General features: G+C 51.2%; 1 protein-coding gene across 1 annotated transcript; it reads left to right on the top strand.

Annotated features, from left to right (window-relative positions):
* Positions 1-694: 694 nt before the first annotated feature.
* enpp2 (ectonucleotide pyrophosphatase/phosphodiesterase 2) lies at positions 695-20,389 on the top strand (the record flags this gene model as incomplete). Its single annotated transcript, XM_080500599.1, is given in 27 exon segments — positions 695-838; positions 885-991; positions 1,703-1,770; positions 3,020-3,157; positions 3,646-3,771; positions 4,321-4,381; positions 4,454-4,551; positions 4,624-4,703; positions 5,509-5,616; positions 5,618-5,629; positions 5,781-5,836; positions 9,107-9,172; positions 9,410-9,482; positions 9,671-9,779; positions 10,794-10,919; positions 12,217-12,248; positions 12,340-12,467; positions 13,723-13,798; positions 14,055-14,142; positions 14,235-14,404; positions 16,626-16,761; positions 16,989-17,128; positions 17,679-17,814; positions 18,554-18,631; positions 18,709-18,841; positions 18,936-19,089; positions 19,774-20,389. Coding segments are annotated over 27 exon segments (2,814 nt in total). The 3' UTR covers positions 19,945-20,389.
* Between the last annotated feature and the right edge of the window lie 741 nt (positions 20,390-21,130).

Genomic DNA, 21,130 nt, shown 5'->3' on the forward strand with positions numbered 1-21,130 from the left:
CTTTTTTAGTGTGTGAAGAGTTAATAACACTAAAGAGGTTCTGCTCGTGAGGCTGACAGACTCATCAAGCTTTTACTTTGAAGCGCGTTTATTGGGGCTGCTGTAAAGAGCCCGGTGTCAAATTACACGCTGATTACGGGATCATTTCAGGTCGTGTGTGTTTGTGTGTGTGTGTGTGTGTGTGTGTGTGTGTGTGTGTGTGTGTGTGTGTGTGTGTGTGTGTGTGTGTGTGAGATTTTGTGAAAAAGTGAAGCAGTTTTCATCAAATGACTTCAGACTTTAGTTTTAATGTAAAAACATCACGGAAGTTGATTTTCAAAGTTTTTCATTTTTAACGGCAACAAAATGAATTCTTGTCTTTTAAGAGATATTAAATCTAACAAATTACACTTATTGATGTTACTTGCAGGTATTTTATCTTGATATTAGCTGAAGGAATGACTGAAACTGTTAATATAAATGAATAAAAGAAGGTAAAACCTTCCATTATATCTGGTTTTAATCAGCTTTGGTTCAGTTTTTTTCATCCTTCTCTTCATGGTCGTCTGCTTCAGTGGCGGTGATGCTGGTGTCAAATTACTGGACGTGTCGGCTCTGAGCCTGGAGCTTCTGCTGAGTCGGGGGTTTAGAGAGACTCAGGAACCAGGAGGGGAACTCTAGAACCTGTTCAAGAACCCTCCGGTCCTTTTGAAGGATGGTTGGAGGTCAGAGGTCAACAAGCCCCCATAGCTCCGCCCCCAGGCAGCGTCCAGAGGCCACGCCTCCTTCTGAACCCCTGTTCATGAAGGACCATCCTGGCCTGGTGGAACCTCCTGGCCTGGTGGAACCTCCTGGTCTGGTGGAACCTCCTACAGGGTTCTGATGGACCCTGGTTCTGTCCTCAGGTGGTCTGGACCCTGGCGGTCCTGCTGGGCCCCCCCTCCTGCTGCGGCTTCGTGTACGACCGGCCCAAACGCTCCGGAGAGGACGGATCCTCCTCCAGGACCGAGGCGTGAGTAAGAACACCAGGGGTTGCCATGGTTACCGGACTGTAACTAACTGTAACTGTAACTATTGGTGATTTGGAGCCTCGGTGACGTGAGAAGTAACTTTACTTTTCCACTCCAGAGTCTCGTGACTGACGGAGGTCTGCTGCTCTAGTCCAGGTTATCTGTTACCTGGTAGGTTAACCCGGATTAACCTACCAGGGTATCTGTTACCTGGTAGGTTAACCTGGATTAATCCTGAGGTCACCAGTTGTTCCGTCGTCCAACGGCCCAAAACACAATACAATGTGTGAACGAACGACTCTGGTTAGTGAACGACTCTGGTTAGTGAACGACTCTGGTTAGTGAACGACTGGTTAGTGAACGAGTCTGGTTAGCGTGAATGACTCTGGTTAGCGTGAACGACTCTGGTTAGCGTGAATGACTCTGGTTAGTGAACGACTCTGGTTAGTGAACGACTCTGGTGAGTGAACGACTCTGGTGAGTGAACGACTCTGGTGAGTGAACGACTCTGGTGAGTGAACGACTCTGGTGAGTGTGATTGTTGTGTGAGGAGAGGTTGAAAGCCGGCGTCGTTCTTCAGGACGTCAAACTCTCAGGAAAGTCGAGGTTCAGTTTTTCTCAGACGTTCAGGAACGAAGCCAGAAGAAGAAAAACGAGCTGCAGTTTCCAGAGCGGCAGGTTTATTTTGGACCGACGTCCCTCTGCCTTGGCAGAGTGGAGGACGAGACGAGTCTCAGTCCACAGTGCAGGGAGGACGAGACGAGACGAGTCTCAGTCCACGGTGCAGGGAGGACGAGACGAGACGAGTCTCAGTCCGTCTTCCTGAAGACGAGGCAGAAAACAGAAGTTTCCTGATCAGTCGCTGTTCAACAAGAACGTCTGCCAGGACCCCCCGTCCAGATTCTGCTGGACCTGGTGCTTTTATTTTGACAGGCACAGTTTGCTTTCATCATAATGAAACCACACACACACACACACACACACACACACACACACACACACACACACACACACACACACACACACACACACACACACACACACACACACACACACACACACACACACACACACACACACACACACACACACACACACACACACACACACACACTCACACACACAGATCAACTGCTGCCAACTGGCAGAGCGGCATAAATAATTCCAGGTTACTTAACATGAAGCTCCCAACACACACACACACACACACACACACACACACACACACACACACACACACACACACACACACACACACACACACACTCTCTCTCTCCACGAGGAAAGCAGTTTTTTCTTGTGCACAAGGACTTCGTTGTTGAAGTCTCCGCCGCTGTCTGGCTGTCAGATGTCCAGGATGTCTTCAGTTAGGTCCTCTCCCACATGCAGGACAGGCTGAAAGCATTCTGGACGTTTGAGGACGTGGAATGTCCTCGTGGCGAGACGACAGTCAGCGTAGTTTGTCCCTGGAGCAAACAAGTCTGGTTTGATGGAGCGATGCAGAAAACATTTGTTGTGGACGAGTCGTCCAGGTTGTGGACGAGTCGTCCAGGTTGTGGTTTGTGGACGAGTCGTCCAGGTTGTGGACGGGTCGTCCAGGTTGTGGACGAGTCGTCCAGGTTGTGGTTTGTGGACGAGTCGTCCAGGTTGTGGACGGGTCGTCTGGGTTGTGGTTTGTGGACGAGTCGTCCATGTTGTGGACGAGTCATCCAGGTTGTGGACGGGTCGTCCACAACCTGGATGACTCGTCCATGTTGTGGACGAGTCATCCAGGTTGTGGACGGGTCGTCTGGGTTGTGGTTTGTGGACGAGTCGTCCAGGTTGTGGACGAGTCGTCCAGGTTGTGGTTTGTGGACGAGTCGTCCAGGTTGTGGACGAGTCGTCCAGGTTGTGGTTTGTGGACGAGTCATCCAGGTTGTGGACGGGTCGTCCAGGTTGTGGTTTGTGGACGAGTCGTCCAGGTTGTGGACGAGTTGTCCAGGTTGTGGTTGACTTTGGACAAATAGAAGTAACAAACTTGTCTCCTGCAGCGCGCTCGGGGTTCAGCTCCTGCAGGAGTCGCTGCTTCGAGCTGCAGGAGGCGGAGCTTCCCTACTGTCGCTGTGACAACCTGTGCAAGACCTACAACAGCTGCTGCGCAGACTTTGATCAGCTCTGCCTCCGTACAGGTAGGGCAGCGCTCCTCCCTACGGTCAATAGGTAGGGTCAGGTAGGGTCAGGTAGGGCAGCGCTCCTCCCTACGGTCAATAGGTAGGGTCAGGTAGGGCAGCGCTCCTCCCTACGGTCAATAGGTAGGGTCAGGTAGGGTCAGGTAGGGCAGCGCTCCTCCCTACGGTCAATAGGTAGGGTCAGGTAGGGTCAAGTAGGGCAGTGCTCCTCCCTACGGTCAATAGGTAGGGTCAGGTAGGGTCAGGTAGGGCAGCGCTCCTCCCTACGGTCGATAGGTAGGGTCAGGTAGGGTCAGGTAGGGCAGTGCTCCTCCCTACGGTCAATAGGTAGGGTCAGGTAGGGCAGTGCTCCTCCCTACGGTTAGTCGTTAGGTAGATTCTGGTTGTGGTTTTCTACTCGCGAGTCGGCGTCGATCAGTTGGGGGTTGACTGAAGGTGTTTGAGGCCGTCACCCCTTGACCTTTGACCTTTGACCTCCCGGCCCACAGAGGGGGGGTACGAGTGTTCTAAGGACCGTTGTGGGGAGACCCGGAACGAGCAGCACGCCTGCCACTGCTCTGAGGACTGCCTGGCCCGGGGGGACTGCTGCACCAACTACAAGAAGCTCTGTAGAGGTGGGTGCTGGGGGGACGGGGGGACAGGGGGTGCTGGGGGGACAGGGGGTGCTGGGGGGACAGGGGGTGCTGGGGGGACAGGGGGACAGGGGGTGCTGGGGGGACAGGGGGTGCTGGGGGGACAGGGGGTGCTGGGAGGGACGGGGGGACAGGGGGGTGCTGGGGGGACAGGGGGTGCTGGGGGGACAGGTGGGTCCTGGGGGGGACAGGGGGGGTCCTGGGGGGACAGGGGGTGCTGGGGGGACAGGGGGTGCTGGAGGGACAGGGGGACAGGGGGTGCTGGGGGGACAGGGGGATGGGGGGGACAGGTGGGTCCTGGGGGGACAGGGGGATCCTGGGGGGACCGGTGGGTCCAGCCTGAGGCTCCAGTGGTTGTCATGACAACCACTAGGTGTCCTCGCACTAAAAACAATCACACGAAAACGAGCGTATCGGCAAAACTCCTCTTCTCTTCCTCTTTTCTTCCTCTTCTCATCTGGTTCTCACCTCCAGCCCCTCATGCCTGGTTCTATGTTCTATGTTCTGTGTTCTGTGTTCTATGTTCTCCAGGCGAGAGCGGGTGGCTGCAGGATGAGTGTGAGGAGATGAAGACTCCAGAGTGTCCAGCAGGGTCAGTCAGTGTTCCACTGCAGCCGCCTGAGAGGAACCCGGCAGGAACTCACCGGTTCCCTCTGTTCCCCAGGTTCTCTCGCCCGCCGCTCATCATGCTGTCGCTGGACGGGTTCCGGGCGTCTTACGTCAAGAGAGGCAGCGCCGTCATCCCCAACATCGAGAAGCTCCGTGAGGACCGACCAGTGAACGAGTCAGAGCTGCTGGACGTGGAGTCGTTTACGCGTGTTTTGTTTTTGTCAGGATCCTGTGGAACCCATGCTCCCTACATGAGGCCCGTCTATCCCTCCAAGACCTTCCCCAACCTCTACTCACTGGCTACGGTAGGTCCTGGTCTCTTCCTACTGACAATATATATCTACAGTATATATTGGTGCTGAGGAAAAGCTCTGTCACATGGAATGGAGACCTCTCCAAGATGGCCGCTCTGTAGATCACAGGCCCTGATTAGCAGAGAGGGAGACCTCTCCAAGATGGCCGCTCTGTAGGTCACAGGCCCTGATTAGCAGAGAGGGAGACCTCTCCAAGATGGCCGCTCTGTAGATCACAGGCCCTGATTAGCAGAGAGGGAGACCTCTCCAAGATGGCGGCTCTGTAGGTCACAGGCCCTGGTTAACAGAGAGGGAGACCTCTCCAAGATGGCGGCTCTGTAGATCACAGGCACTGATTAGCAGAGAGGGAGACCTCTCCAAGATGGCGGCTCTGTAGGTCGCAGGCCCTGGTTAACAGAGAGGGAGACCTCTCCAAGATGGCGGCTCTGTAGATCACAGGCCCTGAGTAGCAGATAGGGAGACGTCTCCAAGATGGCCGCTCTGTTGATCACAGGCCCTGATTAGCAGAGTGGACACCTCTCCAAGATGGCCGCTCTGTTGATCACAGGCCCTGATTAGCAGAGGGGACACCTCTCAAAGATGGCGGCTCTGTAGGTCACAGGCCCTGATTAGCAGAGAGGGAGACCTCTCCAAGATGGCCGCTCTGTAGATCACAGGCCCTGGTTAGCAGAGAGGGAGACCTCTCCAAGATGGCCGCTCTGTAGGTCACAGGCCCTGGTTAGCAGAGAGGGAGACCTCTCCAAGATGGCGGCTCTGCAGGCTGCTCTAGTGTTTTATATCTGTGGTGTCTCCTCAGGGTCTCTACCCAGAGTCTCACGGCATCGTGGGGAACTCCATGTATGACCCCGTGTTCGATGCCGCCTTCAACCTGAGGAGCCGAGAGAAGCTCAACCATCGCTGGTGGGGGGGGCCAACCAGTAAGTCTGGACTGGACTGGGGGGGAGTGGACTGGGGGGGAGGGGACTGGGGGGGGGGGGGGGGGGTCTCTTCCTAACATGTTGTGTCTGGATTCTTCCTCCAGGAGTTCAAATAAAATAAATAAATAATGAATCTGTTGTGTTTGTTCAGATCTGGATCACTGCTGGGAAACAGGGACTGAAGGCTGCAACCTTCTTCTGGCCTGTGTAAGTACACACACACACACACACACACACACACACACACACACACACACACACACACACACACACACACACACACACACACACACACACACACCTTCCTCCTCTAACCCAGATTATAGAGCATCTTCCTCCTCTAATCCAGATTATAGAGCATATTCCTCCTCTAACCCAGATTATAGAGCATCTTCCTCCTCTAACACCAGATTATAGAGCATCTTCCTCCTCTAATCCAGATTATAGAGCATCGTCCTCCTCTATCACCAGATTATAGAGCATCTTCCTCCTCTAACACCAGATTATAGAGCATCTTCCTCCTCTAACACCAGATTATAGAGCATATTCCTCCTCTAATCCAGATTATAGAGCATCTTCCTCCTCTAACACCAGATTATAGAGCATCTTCCTCCTCTAACACCAGATTATAGAGCATCTCCCTCTTCTAACACCAGATTATAGAGCATCTTCCTCCTCTAATCCAGATTATAGAGCATCTTCCTCCTCTAACACCAGATTATAGAGCATCTTCCTCCTCTAACACCAGATTATAGAGCATCTTCCTCCTCTAACACCAGATTATAGAGCATCTTCCTCCTCTAACACCAGAACATGTCGGTTCCTGTTCGTCCTCCAGCTCAGTGAACCTGGAACACAAAGCAGCCCACATGTATGAGCACAGAGGAGGCCTTTATGGTGGGGGGGTAGGGGGGGTGGGGGGGCAGGGGGGGGGGGGGAGGGGCAGAGGGACGGTGCCGGCCTGTTTTTATAGCAATTTGTGCAAATGGGAGTGTTTACACTGGGCAGGATTCCTCTGTGAAGCTGAGTCACAGATGTTGCGCTCTGCAGAACCCTGGGGGGGTACAAGGGGGGGTACATGGGGGGGTCCGGGGATCTGCAACGTGTTCATGTGTCACTAATAATAAAGCTTCATCTGGTAGCTGCTCACCTCAAACCCTCTGCAGGTGAGTTTCCTTTCTGCTGCTGCAGAAAACCCACGTCAAATAAACACTAGAAGGAAAAAAAGTTTGTTTCAAAGTGAAGAGATCAAAAGGTTTTTTCTACCGACATGTAGCTTGAATAGACGGAGAGAAATGAACGAGTATAGAGCTGTATAGCGTTCATGCTAACCAGCAGAAACTGCCTGAAGTGGCTCAAACTGCTGACGCAGCAAAATAAAAGAACTAAAGTACATGAAAATAGGTAAATTACTAGAAGTGATTGAATAGAACAGAATTAATTATTAAAATATCTGCAATCGCTCCGGCGCTAAACTGCTAATATTGCTAATATTGCTAAAGTGGTCAAAACTGCTTTAAAAAGGCCCAAATGGGTCAAATGGTTAATTTCCACTAATGGCTGAACTGCTGAAAACGGTTAAAATCATTAAATCCCTACTGGGGGGCTTCAAAGGCTAAAACAGGCAGAAGGGCTCTCGTGGTTGATGAATCCGTTAAAACGGTTTAAAAGGTGAAAATAAAAAAAAAAAACCTGCTGAAGACTAGAAGCATTCAAACATCAGGACGTTCTCTAATGACGGAACTGATCAAATAATAGAAACATCGTGAACCCAGTGAAACGTCGTTTCACATGTTTCTGCTCCATCTGGGGCTCATTTGGTTTGAACCCCCCCCCCCCCCCCCCCCCCCCCCCCCCCCCCCTCCTCCCCCTTGTCTGCTGGTGGTTGAAGGTGTGTGTGTGGGGTCCCGTGACCCCGCCCCCCAAGGCCCCGCCCCACCCCAGCAGCAGAGGAAAACAAAAACAGAAAACAGGAGGAGATGAAAGTGTGAACATAGACAGAAGTTGAAAGGCGGCGCGGTGGTGAAGTGTCATAAAGCAGTGAGGGTCCCCCCGGGGCCACACGGGGCCTCGGTCCTGGTTTGATGGTTGGCAGCTGTGACCCCCCCCTCTACACCCCCCCCCCCCCCCCCCTACGAGGCTCTAAAAACCTGACGCTCTGAGCTCCTTCACATCCTCCAAACATCTGCGCTAGCCGCTGCTGCTGCCGTGGAGCAGTGGCACGTCCTACACAAGGTTGAGGGTTCGATGCCAGAGTACTTCTTAAATACTTTAAAGCCTAATTGATCCTCCAGAGGGAAAACGAGACGCAAACATTTTACGTTGTGGTGAAACAGCCTGGAATCTGCTGTGTCTGTGAGAGCTGGACAGGCTCCACCCCTCTGTGGGAAGAGGAGGAAGTGCTTCCTCTCGTGGCGCCATGTGCCAAAGCAGACCTGCCTGGTTGTGGGAGGACTCAAAGGGGGAGGAGCCTACCTTGATTGTGATTGGATGACACTATATAGGGTTTGATTTCTGATTGGCTGGTTGGAGCAACACGCTTTTTAAAACCTGGAACAACCAGGGAGGGAGGGAGAGAGGGAGGGAGGGAGGGAGAGGACACGAGACACTGTCTTCACTTCTGGGGCGTCGTTCCAGGTATGGAGACGGTCGGTACTGCTGGAGAACCTTCAGGAAGTGGATTTAGCAGAATAGGATGGATTTTAATAAAGAATAACACACAGTTATTGAGCATTGAAAAAAACATTGGAACACACTGTTTGCTGTAGAACACACTGATTTAGAACACTGTTTGATGTAGAACACACTTTGATGTAGAACACACTTTGATTTAGAACACTGTTTGATGTAGAACACTGTTTGATGTAGAACACACTGATGTAGAACACACTGTTTGATGTAGAACACTGTTTGATGTATAACACACTGATGTAGAACACGCTTTGATTTAGAACACTGTTTGATGTAGAACACTGTTTGATGTAGAACACACTGTTTGATGTAGAACACACTGTTTGATGTAGAACACACTGTTTGATGTAGAACACACTTTGATTTAGAACACTGTTTGATGTAGAACACACTGATGTGGAACACACTTTGATGTAGAACACTGTTTGATGTAGAACACACTGATGTAGAACCCACTGCGCTGCCATCATGTTTACTACCCATGTGCTTTTGGGCTTGATGATCCCGGGACGACTGCCATCGCTGGAATCACTGATGCATTCTGGGACGTCGTTTCATTTCTCTTGCTGATTGGCCGAAGAGCTGCCGCCTCTCTGTGATCAAACATGAGATCAAAGGAAGCGACTGCTTATTATGTATCCGAGTATTTTACTGCCGATCAGCTTTGATTTTCACACACAACTAGAAGTGTGTTGATGAAGAGTCCTGAGAACCGCAGAACCGCAGTTCTCCACCATCGCAGGAACGCTGAAGCTTTGCTGATTCCAGATGTTTGTGGTGTTTCAGTTCCATCAGTCTGGAGAGGCGGATCCTCACCATGCTGCAGTGGCTCCACCTGCCAGAGAAGGACAGGTGAGTGACATCTGCCTCAAGCTCCGCCCCCTCTGAGGGGAGGAGCCTGGAATACAGGAGGTGTTCAAAGTACTGCCTCGTACTTCCTCAGCTGCAGTATATAGTAATAGTAATGGTAATGGAAACAATAATGGTAATGGTAATGGTAATAATAAGTGTTTCCTGAGGAACCCTTCCAGAACAGTATGGAAACACCTCGGTACACAGGAACCAAGCTTTGCCTTCATCTGGTTCCAGGCCTTACGTCTACGCCATGCACTCTGAGCAGCCAGACACCTTCGGCCACAAGGTGGGGCCGATGAGCAGCGAGGTGAGGAACCCTGTTTACTTATGAGATGGATGAGAGGAGAACGTGTGTAGAACCCTCCACTGTGAGATGAGAGAATGTGTCTAGAACCCTCCACTGTGAGATGAGATGAGGGAACGTATCCAGAACCCTCCACTGTGAGATGAGATGAGAGAACGTGTCTAGAACCCTCCACTGTGCTCATGTTCCAGCTGAACCAGCCCCTCAGGGTGATGGACCGGATCGTGGGTCAGCTGCTGGACGGGCTGAAACAGATGAAGCTGCACCGCTGCGTCAACATCATCCTGGTGGGAGATCATGGTAACTGCAACCTGCCTCTGGGTCATGTCCCCCAATGTCCCTAATGTCTTCCAACGTCCCCCAATGTCCCCCAATGTCTTCCAACATCCCCCAATGTCCCCCAATGTCTTCCAACGTCCCACAACGTCCCCCAATGTCTTCCAACGTCCCCCAATGTCCCCCAATGTCTTCCAACATCCCCCAATGTCCCCCAATGTCTTCCAACGTCCCCCAATGTCCCCCAATGTCTTCCAACATCCCCCAACGTCCCCCAATGTCCCCCAATGTCTTCCAACGTCCCCCAATGTCCCCCAATGTCTTCCAACATCCCCCAATGTCCCCCAATGTCTTCCAACATCCCCCAACGTCCCCCAATGTCCCCCAATGTCTTCCAACATCCCCCAATGTCCCCCAATGTCTTCCAACTTCCACCAACGTCCCCCAACTTCCCCCAATGTCTTCCAACTTCCCCCAATGTCTTCCAACTTCCTCCAACGTCCTCCAATGTCCCCCAACCACACCTTCACCACTGCAGCTGAACTTAAGCCCCGCCCACCACCTTTACTCGCAGGTTTTATTTTTAATTTAGCGGCTGCATGTTGTAACGACCTGAATCTCACTGCAGCCATTTTCATCATTTCATGCACATGCTCAGTAGAGCCCCCCCCCCCCCCCAACACAGGCCACGCCCCCTCACAGCAGCCACACATCTGTGAAGCAGCGTTTTGGCTGAATCACATTTCTCTGAAGTGTTTCAGTCATAAAGAGAAAGTTGGTGTCCGAGCCGCCATGTTGGTCTGGTTTTAACTGCAGAAGCTGAGTGATGCGTTCAGGAGCATCACGTAACTCCGCCCTCCGACATGTTAAGGAGCCGTCAGGCTCATACAGCAGCGAGGCTACATGCTAAACCTGAGCGAGCTGAAACATGCATGTGCAGCACGAGGCAGTGCTGAAGTTTGGACGGACGGTTGGAACTTTCTTCTTGTCCTCATGGAGGACGAGCCGTCCTGAGGCGTGTCCCCCGTCTGTTCCCAGGTATGGAAGAGGCTCACTGCGACCGTACCGAGTTCCTCAGTAACTACCTGAACACGGTGGAAGACCTCATCCTGATCCCCGGGGCTCTGGGCAGGATCCGCTCCAGAGTCCCCAACAACCCCCGATGTGAGGAAACCAGACGCTTCAATTCATCCTGACGTCAGTGAATGAACGGCTGGCTCACTTTACCTAACACTGTGGCTCCCTTTACCTAACACTGTGGCTCACTTTACCCAACACTGTGGCTCCCTTTACCCAACACTGTGGCTCACTTTACCTAACACTGTGGCTCACTTTACCTAACACTGTGGCTCACTTTACCCAACACTGTGGCTCACTTTACCTAACACTGTGGCTCCCTTTACCTAACACTGTGGCTCACTTTAACTAACACTGTGGCTCACTTTACCTAACACTATGGCTCACTTTACCTAACACTGTGGCTCACTTTACCTAACACTATGGCTCACTTTACCTAACACTGTGGCTCACTTTACCTAACACTGTGGCTCACTTTACCTAACACTATGGCTCACTTTACCTAACACTGTGGCTCACTTTACCTAACACTGAGGCTCACTTTACCTAACACTGGCTCACTTTACCTAACACTGTGGCTCACTTTACCTAACACTATGGCTCACTTTATCTAACACTGTGGCTCACTTTACCTAACACTGAGGCTCACTTTACCTAACACTGTGGCTCACTTTACCTAACACTGTGGCTCACTTTACCCAACACTGTGGCTCACTTTACCTAACACTGTGGCTCACTTTACCTAACACTATGGCTCACTTTACCTAACACTGTGGCTCACTTTACCTAACACTGGCTCACTTTACCTAACACTGTGGCTCACTTTACCTAACACTGTGGCTCCCTTTACCTAACACTGTGGCTCACTTTACCCAACACTGTGGCTCCCTCTACCCAACACTATGGCTCCCTTTACCCAACACTGTGGCTCACTTTACCTAACACTGTGGCTCACTTTACCTAACACTGTGGCTCACTTTACCTAACACTGTGGCTCACTTTACCTAACACTGAGGCTCACTTTACCTAACACTGTGGCTCACTTTACCTAACACTGTGGCTCACTTTACCTAACACTATGGCTCACTTTACCTAACACTGTGGCTCACTTTACCTAACACTGAGGCTCACTTTACCTAACACTGGCTCACTTTACCTAACACTGTGGCTCACTTTACCTAACACTGGCTCACGTTACCTAACGCTGGCTCACTTTACCTAACACTGGCTCACGTTACCTAACGCCGGCTCACTTTACCTAACACTGTGGCTCACTTTTCAGCCGGCTGGATTGTTGTTGTTTTCAGTCTCAGGAAATAGAAATAAATTCACTTTTCCTGAATCTCAAACCTCCCTCTGACCTGATGCTGGTTTCTCTTTGCAGACGACCCAAAGACTGTTGTTGCTAATCTGACGGTAAGCCGAGGTTCTCTTGGATTAGCATTAGCATTAGCATTAGCATTAGCATTAGCATCCAGAGCGTCCCTCAGTCTGCTTCCTCCTCCAGTGTAAGAAGGCGGAGCAGCACTTCAAAGCGTACCTGAAGCAGAACCTGCCCAAGCGGCTGCACTACGCCAACAACCGGCGCATCGAGGACGTCCACCTGCTGGTGGACAGGAAGTGGCACGTGGCCAGGTACTGCACCTCCCCCGCCCTCCGACGGGTGGCGTAGCGGCAATGCTAACCGCTACAGGTGGCTGCAAGAGCAGGCGTGTGCGGCTGGAAAGAACGTAAACGTGCTTCTTATTGTTTGACACAATAACTTCTGTGAGAGCGTCGCCAAGCTAATTAGTAATAACAGTTAGCATTCACACCGTTCATCTCAGCTCTCTCTCTCTGTCTCTCTCTCTGTCTCTCTCTCTCTCTCTCTCTCTCTCTCTCTCTCTCTCTAAATGAAACACAGTTTGTCTCATTTTTTCCCTCCATCAGCCAGTCATTTACATTTTCAGCATGCTTGTGGCTTCAGCTCTCTCTCTCTCACACACACACACACACACACACACACACACACACACACACACACACACACACACACACACACACACACACACACACACACACACACACACATTCATGTTCAAGGTGTATAAGTGGAAGTAGTGTTTGAACAGTTGGACGACTGAAGGTTGAGGAAGCTGAACGCTGACGGAAGAGTCAGGTTTAGAGTCAGGATCAGGTTTAAAGTCAGGATCAGGTTTAGAGTCAGGTTTAGAGTCAGGATCAGGTTTAGAGTCAGGATCAGGTTTAGAGTCAGGTTTAGAGTCAGGATCAGGTTTAGGGTCAGGTTTAGAGTCAGGATCAGGTTTAGAGTCAGGATCAGGTTTAGAGTCAGGTTTAGAGTCAGGATCAGGTTTAGAATCAGGTTTAGAGTCAGGATCAGGTTTAGAGTCAGGTTTAGAGTCAGGATCAGGTTTAGAGTCAGGATCAGGTTTAGAGTCAAGATCAGGTTTAGAGTCAGGATCAGGTTTAGAGTCAGGTTTAGAGTCAGGATCAGGTTTAGAGTCAGGTTTAGAGTCAGGATCAGGTTTAGAATCAGGTTTAGAGTCAGGATCAGGTTTAGAGTCAGGATCAGGTTTAGAGTCAGGTTTAGAGTCAGGATCAGGTTTAGAGTCAGGTTTAGAGTCAGGATCAGGTTTAGAGTCAGGATCAGGTTTAGGGTCAGGTTTCGAGTCAGGATCAGGTTTCGGGTCAGGATCAGGTTTCGAGTCAGGATCAGGTTTAGAGTCAGGATCAGGTTTAGAGTCAGGATCAGGTTTAGAGTCGTCGTATTGGTTGAGAACTGCTGACTCAACATTTTAATCTGGACCACTTGTAGATTTGACTGGATTATTTCGACGGTTGTATTAAAACGCTCCACAACAGACTGAGTCTGGATGTCGGTTCTCCTCAGGAAGGTTCCAGAGGGCAGGAGGCACTGCGGCTTCTTAGGAGACCATGGATACGACAACAAAATCAACAGCATGCAGGTACGATATCCTGCTGCACCGATACCGATACCGATACCGGCTATCGGTTGTGTATCGAGTATGGATTAAGTTTAATAGCATCAGTGGCCAGTAGCCAGAGGTACCCGTCTTTTGAAGGAGCGGTTTCAGTTCTTTTGTTTCTGATGAGAGAGGGATTCCTACAGAATGCTAACGGCTAACCGCTAAAGTGCAGCCAACAGAAATGTGGACGGCGTTTCAGTGGGTCGTGTTTCTCTTCTTCAACTCTCGTTGGCAGACCATCTTCTTGGGGTACGGACCGTCGTTCAGATTCAAGACCAAAGTGCCGGCTTTTGAAAACATCGAGCTTTATAACGTCATGTGTGGTAAGACCGTGTGTGTGTGTGTGCGTGTGCGTGTGTGTGTGTGTGTGTGTGAGCGGATAGTAAATGTCCCACACCTTCAACCCGATTCCCAGATCTGCTGGGTCTGAAACCAGCACCCAACAACGGGACCCACGGCAGCCTGAACCACCTGCTGAGGAACCCGCCGTTCCGACCCTCCATGCCCGAGGAGGTCTCCCGGCCCGCCGCCGCCGGACTGCCGCCGCCGGGAGCCGGCGACCTCGGCTGCAACTGTGACGAAAAGGTCAGCAGCGGCGGCAACGGCGACTCGGCAGCAGACCTCCACCGGCGTCACGTAGACCCCATCACATTAGGACCCCCCCTTTGGCCCACCAACCCTCTGACTCCGCCGGACGTCTGAGAGTTTGCAGGTCTACCAAGTCCTAGGAGTTCCTCGACGGCGTCTCCGTGTTTGGACGACAGACCCCCCCCCCACCTGGATAACCACGACCACCTGATCCTGGTCCATTGGGTTTCTCTCCTTGGACCAGTTCTGGTCGGTACAGTCTGGGATTAACCCCTCAGCTGCTGCCGTTCCGGAGGTGGTCTCCCTCCCTCCGCTCTGCCGTCGTGACGAAGTGGCGTTTGGCCTCGTTCACACGATGTTTTCAAGCCAAAATGCAAAACTTCTGTTGCCTTCTGGGCGTCTGTTTACACAACGTGTCGCTGGTCCTTCTGCACATGCTCAGTAGAGCCAGTCGGAACCAGGTTTCCTCTGTGGTGTCACGACTCCCAGTCCTTACTCTCCTGGACTTGAAGCTTTTATTTTGACAGTCACTGTAATAACAATCCAACTTGGTGGTTTTATTTGGACCTTTTGGCACCACCTAGTGGCCCAACATGAAAACTACATCGTTTTCACTGTTACTTTTTTCAAAATGTTGCTTGTAAATGCAAAACTAAAGTGCAGAAATGATGCGTTTTTGCTTGAAAGGTCATGTAAACGAGGGACTGAAGTTAAAGGAAATCCCAGGGACTCATTTAGCATTGTGACACTTTTTATTGGGGATGCACCAATACCACGTCTTTGATACCGATACCGATACCGAGCGCCAAACCAGTACTTCTAGAACTCTAGAATACCATGAAGCCTCGGTGTCGGTGCTGCATCTATACTGTCGTCTACGCACCGTAGAACCAGCAGCAGGCAGACTTTAGCCATCTTTAGCATGTAGCATCGCTGGTGTGGGACCTCGAAACTCTATAGCATGTAGCTTGTAGCATGTAGACATAGCGGATTGGGATGTTTTGTCACAGACAAAGAATCTCTCTCGATCCGCTGGCATGAAAACCAGAGTGAGTTTGTCCCGGACCAGGTCTGGAGCGGTTCTGGTCTAAGAGTTCTGATAGCAGCTGATTGGTGGCTAAGCTAGCAGCTGATTGCTGGCTATGCTAGCAGCTGATTGGTGGCTATGCTAGCAGCTCATTGGTAGCTATGCTAGCAGCTGATTGGTGGCTATGCTAGCAGCTGATTGGTGGCTGACTTAGCAGCTGATTGGTGGCTATGCTAGCAGCTGATTGGTGGCTGACTTAGCAGCTGATTGGTGGCTGACTTAGCAGCTGATTGGTGGCTGACTTAGCAGCTGATTGGTGGCTATGCTAGCAGCTGATTGGTGGCTATGCTAACGCTCTACCCAGGATGTTTCGGTCTGGTCTCGGTTTGCATTCCACTTCAGTTGCTGTTGTTTTACCAACCATCTTTCTCCTCTAGATATTTTTTACAGAACATAACTTGGTCTGATATTTTTGTAATTCTCATTATTAAAGAATCTACAAACTGAACCTTACTTGTAGTCCACAAGTACAAGTACTTCATGCAGCAGTGGATCCAATGTGGTATCGGTGCATCCCTACTCTATATTGATGAGACTTAGATTATTGTCTGTTATCTTTCTATCTTATGGTTATTTTTATTTTATACTGCCGCTTCGAGAACTACAGTTTTCTAACCACGTAGTTTCTCGACACACAAAAACCGGACATCAGTCGGTCTGATCTGAGCCGATCGGTCCAAGAAGCATCTTCCCTCCTTCGTCTGCTCCGTCATCGATCTATTAATGGATCAGATGTTGACCAATCGGGGATCGGCTGTTCTCGCCTTGATCACACTGATGTTTGTGTGCTCCTGTTTAGTTTAGTGTCTTTTTACAAAACCGCTCTGTAAAAAGAATCCTGCTCATGGGCTTTGTTCACCGACTGTGACTTGTTTGTGTTTGTTTGACACGTCGACTGTTTTGATTTTCTGCTCCTTTGCCTTGTGCCGCAGAGCCGGACTCGGTCCGCCTCCGCCTCCGACACTCCATTGAAACCCGCGCTCCGGTTTGTCTCGTGGGCCCGTTTTCAATGTGACTGGACGGGAGGCGGACTGGACCCGGCGCTGCTCTGCTTCGTGTCTCTGCACTCTGTCTGTGATTCCCACGTGGATCTCTGGCAAGAGATTGTCTCAATCTCCGATCTTTTTGCAGTTGCGTGTAAAAAGTAGGGGCCAGAGAGGTTTGAAAGTGACCCTCGTACGAGGCTATAACCTGGAGTCACTCTGGCTCTGTCTCTTACAGAACCAAGTGGAGGAGCTAAACCAGCGACTGAGACAAGCTATTGATGGTCAGTCTGACGCGATGAACGTGTTCCTTACATGTTGTACCGAGACATTGATTCAATCATTCAGGCTGAAACCAGATCTGTACCAGATTAATGTTCACTGACGGCGGATCGGGAGTCGTCGTCATGGAGATAGTCGTGTAGTGTTTAGACGACGTGTCGCCGCTGCATCCTGGTTCTTTGTCACATTCCCGCCTCTGCGCCGTGTCGCTCTGGTTCTTCTCTCTCAGACAGCAGGAACCTGCCGTACGGTCGACCTGCTGTCCTCTTCAGAACCAAATACTCCGTCCTCCACCACGGGGACTACATCAGCGGCTATAGCGAGACGCTGTCCATGCCCCTGTGGACGTCCTACACCGTCGGCAGACAGGTACCCGTCAGATCTCGTGCGCACTGTCAAGGGAACGTCTGGGTTCGGAATGTGGTTGCAAGAGCAACCGATTGAAAGCGAACAGACGTGTTTGTTTCATCTGATTTCATCTGTCAGCTTGTGTCCTACGGCAGTCCTGACGCAGAACCCTGTGGGTCCTACGGGAGTCCTGACACAGAACCCTGTGGGTCCTCCGGGAGTCCTGACACAGAACCCTGTGGGTCCTACGGGAGTCCTGACGCAGAACCCTGTGGGTCCTACGGGAGTCCTGACGCAGAACCCTGTGGGTCCTACGGGAGTCCTGACGCAGAACCCTGTGGGTCCTACGGGAGTCCTGACGCAGAACCCCGTGGGTCCTACGGGAGTCCTGACGCAGAACCCCGTGGGTCCTACGGGAGTCCTGACACAGAACCCTGTGGGACTCCAAGCCCACCTTTAGAGTGTGCATCTCAGAGCTTTAATGCTTCTGATATTTGTCAAACTCTTGGTGAAACCAGCAATAAATGTGTCCTTGGGTCTTACTGTAGCCATGTCCCCCGTCCCCCTCCAGGTAGAGGTGTCTGCTCTTCCTGAAGCTCTGTCCAACTGCGTGAGGCCCGACTCCCGCGTCCCTCCAGCCTACAGCCAGTCCTGCACCAGCTACAGAGCGGACAAGCACATCACCTACGCCTTCATGTTCCCGCCACGTAAGTGTGCCACCGCAGAAAATCACCGCGTCAGCAAGTCCAAGACCAAACCTCCTACTGGAGTCCTCCAGGGGAACACTGAGGCTCAGCCATTGTCCGGAACAGTCCAACTCATGGACGACCGTCTGCAGGACCCCAGACCTTCACGGCATCACTTGTGTTGATGTTTGTCCAACGGATACAAACCATCGAACTTCCATTGGGTTTGAGGGACGTCGGCCTCGTGCGCTGGAAGAACCCAGAACGTGGTCACGTCTTCCCACTGTCCCGTCTCCTTCTTTGTTCTGCAGACCTCCAAGCTGGATTGTTATCACTGTGACTGTCAAAATAAAAGTACCACGCCCCAGGAGAACTGGGAGTCGTGACACCATAGAGGAAACTTTGTTCTGACTGACTCTACTGAGCATGTGCAGAACCATCATTTACCACCAGGATTCGCATTTCTGCTGTCGCCATGGAGACGTAGCCTGAGCGTTTTCAACAAGTTCTGTTTTCCACGGTTTCCATGGAGACGGAGTCGCAGTGTTTCAGAAAACGTGCGTTTCCGTGGCTCCGAGCGCCGCGGTCGTTGTTGAAACCCGACAGAGGTTTAGCGTTTTTCACTCGGAAACGTCGTCGTGGAAACGGAGTCCGGAGGAGAACCGGGTGTGCTCGGGGACGGATCGTCCTCCGTCCGTCAATCATTGGAAAAGACGTGAAGACACTTTCTAACCCTGTTTCATTGTGTGTTTGTGGACAGAACTGTCCTCCAGCATGGACAAGAAGTACGACGCCGTCCTCATCACCAACACGGTCCCCATGTATCCGGCGTTCAAACGTAAGTGGCGGCGCCGCAGCCTGCGGTACTGACCGGGTGTCCCCCCCCGAGTCACGCCGTGTCTCGTCTGTCCGCAGGGATCTGGCTTTACTTCCAGAGGGCGCTGGTCAAGAAGTACGCCACGGAGAGGAACGGCGTCAACGTCCTCGTCGGGCCCGCGTTCGACCACGACTACGACGGCGTCAGGGACTCTGCCGAGCTCATCAGAGAGTAGGGGCGCTCGCTTTCCTTCACGCCGGCAACCGGAACCCCCCCGCGGTGCGTTTTTTTTTGCCGGCTGAGCTGAGTGAACGTTGTGTTGCAGCCACGCCGGAGGAGGCGCCGCCGTCCCGTCGCACTACTTCGTGGTGCTGAGCAGCTGCCTGGACTTCACCCAGGCGGCGGACGCCTGCGGCGGGCCGCTCAGCAGCGCCGCCTTCGTCCTGCCGCACCGCGCCGCCAACGAGGAGACGTGCAAAGTAGGAACCGTCGCTTCCCAACGCTGGAACACGTTGACCCACCGCCGCTTTTCTACATTGAGACGTGAAGTCAAGTTTGAGTTCGGGAGTTTTAACGTTAAGAAATTGAAAATTTTGCAAAAACGTCTGCACATCAGTGGACAACAGTGTTTCCTACTCAGGCTGGGCGACGCGTCAAGACTTTCCTAAATGCGATATTGAAAGATGCGTCGTTTAGAATCAGTATGACTTTATAATCTCCGTCGCTACTTTTCCCCGTTTCTCACCCGACAAACGTCTCTTTTATAAACAAGCGTGTCACTTCTTTTCACCATTTTTCCAGAGTATTCACACCATTATTCAGTGCACCAGGTGCTTTAAAAAAAAAAAACTGTCTGTGTTGCAGTTTGTCCCAGTGACTTTGTCCCAGAATTGACTTTAAGAGTAAAACGCTACTGAGAATTAGCACTACAGAGGTTCCGTCCTTATATCGCCATGCTGAGGAGGTAAAAATATTGAATTATGAATTTTGGGTCATATGTGGCCTATTTCCTGCAAGAGTCGTGGCAAAACATTAAAACCAGAGGTCTGAACACAGAACCCTGAGGGACTCCGTGCCTCACAGATTCTCTTTGCGTCCCACTGGTCCAATAAGACACTGAGACTGAACCGTAGCCACTGACGCCTCAATGGTTGTGTGTGCAGAGCTGGGAGGAGGAGTCCCGCTGGGTGGAGGACCTGATGAAGATGCACACCGCTCGGGTCCGAGACGTGGAACTCCTGACGGGCCTGGACCTTTACCGCAGAACCAACCGGAGCTACGCCGAGATGCTGTCGCTCAAGACGTACATGAACACCTACGAGAGTGAGATCTGACGGGCCGGGGTCACGTGACCGACTCTCTCTCCACCCGTGGTAGAATGTCTGTGGTACCAGGACCAGCGCCCCCCTACAGCGCCCCCCTACAGCGCCCCCCCTACAGCCCTCCGTCGTTCCGCCTTCACCTCCGTCGTGTTCGTCTGGACGGGACTTTGACACCACTGAGCCGTTTGCTCCCGGAATCCTGGACGTCGATCATCTCAAACCTGCTCCGGTAGAAACGCAGAACTGGAACCTCACGCCACTGTCGAGACACGAGCCGCGGAAACATCCGGCACATCTGGACGAGCCGACGGAGCCGCGGCACCGTGAAGCCGTCCCCAACGGCAGCTGGTCAACTTTTGTAAATACGATTATTTCTCGGACTTATAAAGTCGCCATACGTTGTAATGTTGTAAGCAAGACCAAGAAGTTGTTGGAAAAGCGATGAAAATAAAGTTAAATGTCCAAAAAGCACCGTCTCAGTGTGACTGATGGTGAATCACTTTACTGATTTACATTAAAAACTTTAAGAGAGAATTAAATGGAAACAAGTTCAGGGAAATTTAGGAAAGTTTCTACATCAGACTGAAACAGCTCTTCACTGAATAGTGTGTGTGTGTGTGTGTGTGTGTGTGTGTGTGTGTGTGTGTGTGTGTGTGTGTGTGTGTGTGTGTGTGTGTGTGTGTGTGTGTGAACATGTAAAGAGTGTAGATGTGATTGTGAACAGAGTTGCAGAATGAAGGATGTTAATCGTAGCAGATCTTGATGCTTTCAGCTGAACGTGATGCTGCATAACAAAAACAAACAAACAAACACAATCGATCAAACAAACAGAAACACCAGCAGAGGTTCAGCTCTCCAGCTTTCCTTCACGTTGTGTGGAAAATATCAGCGTTTTCAAATCTACTGTTGCACGTTGGGGAAGAAGGATGGTCACGGTCGTACTCTGTATTACTAATAATGCTTTAAATGTGTTTTGATACTGTTTTAAATAGTTTTTCTTTTTATTTTGGATCATTTGATCTTCCAGCTTGCAGTTTGGTAAGTATGTGTTTTTTCCGAGGTTCCCTGAACGCGTCGCGGGCAGCTGCTTGCTTTCACTTCCTCAGTTTACAAACTTGAACATATTTTTCCTTCACCGTCAGTCATTTTCCCTTTTTCTGCACTCTGGACCTGTTTGGACTTTACTCGACACAAAGAT

This window comes from Blennius ocellaris (assembly GCF_963422515.1).
Source record: "Blennius ocellaris genome assembly, chromosome: 8".
NCBI classification, from domain to species: Eukaryota; Metazoa; Chordata; class Actinopteri; order Blenniiformes; family Blenniidae; genus Blennius; species Blennius ocellaris.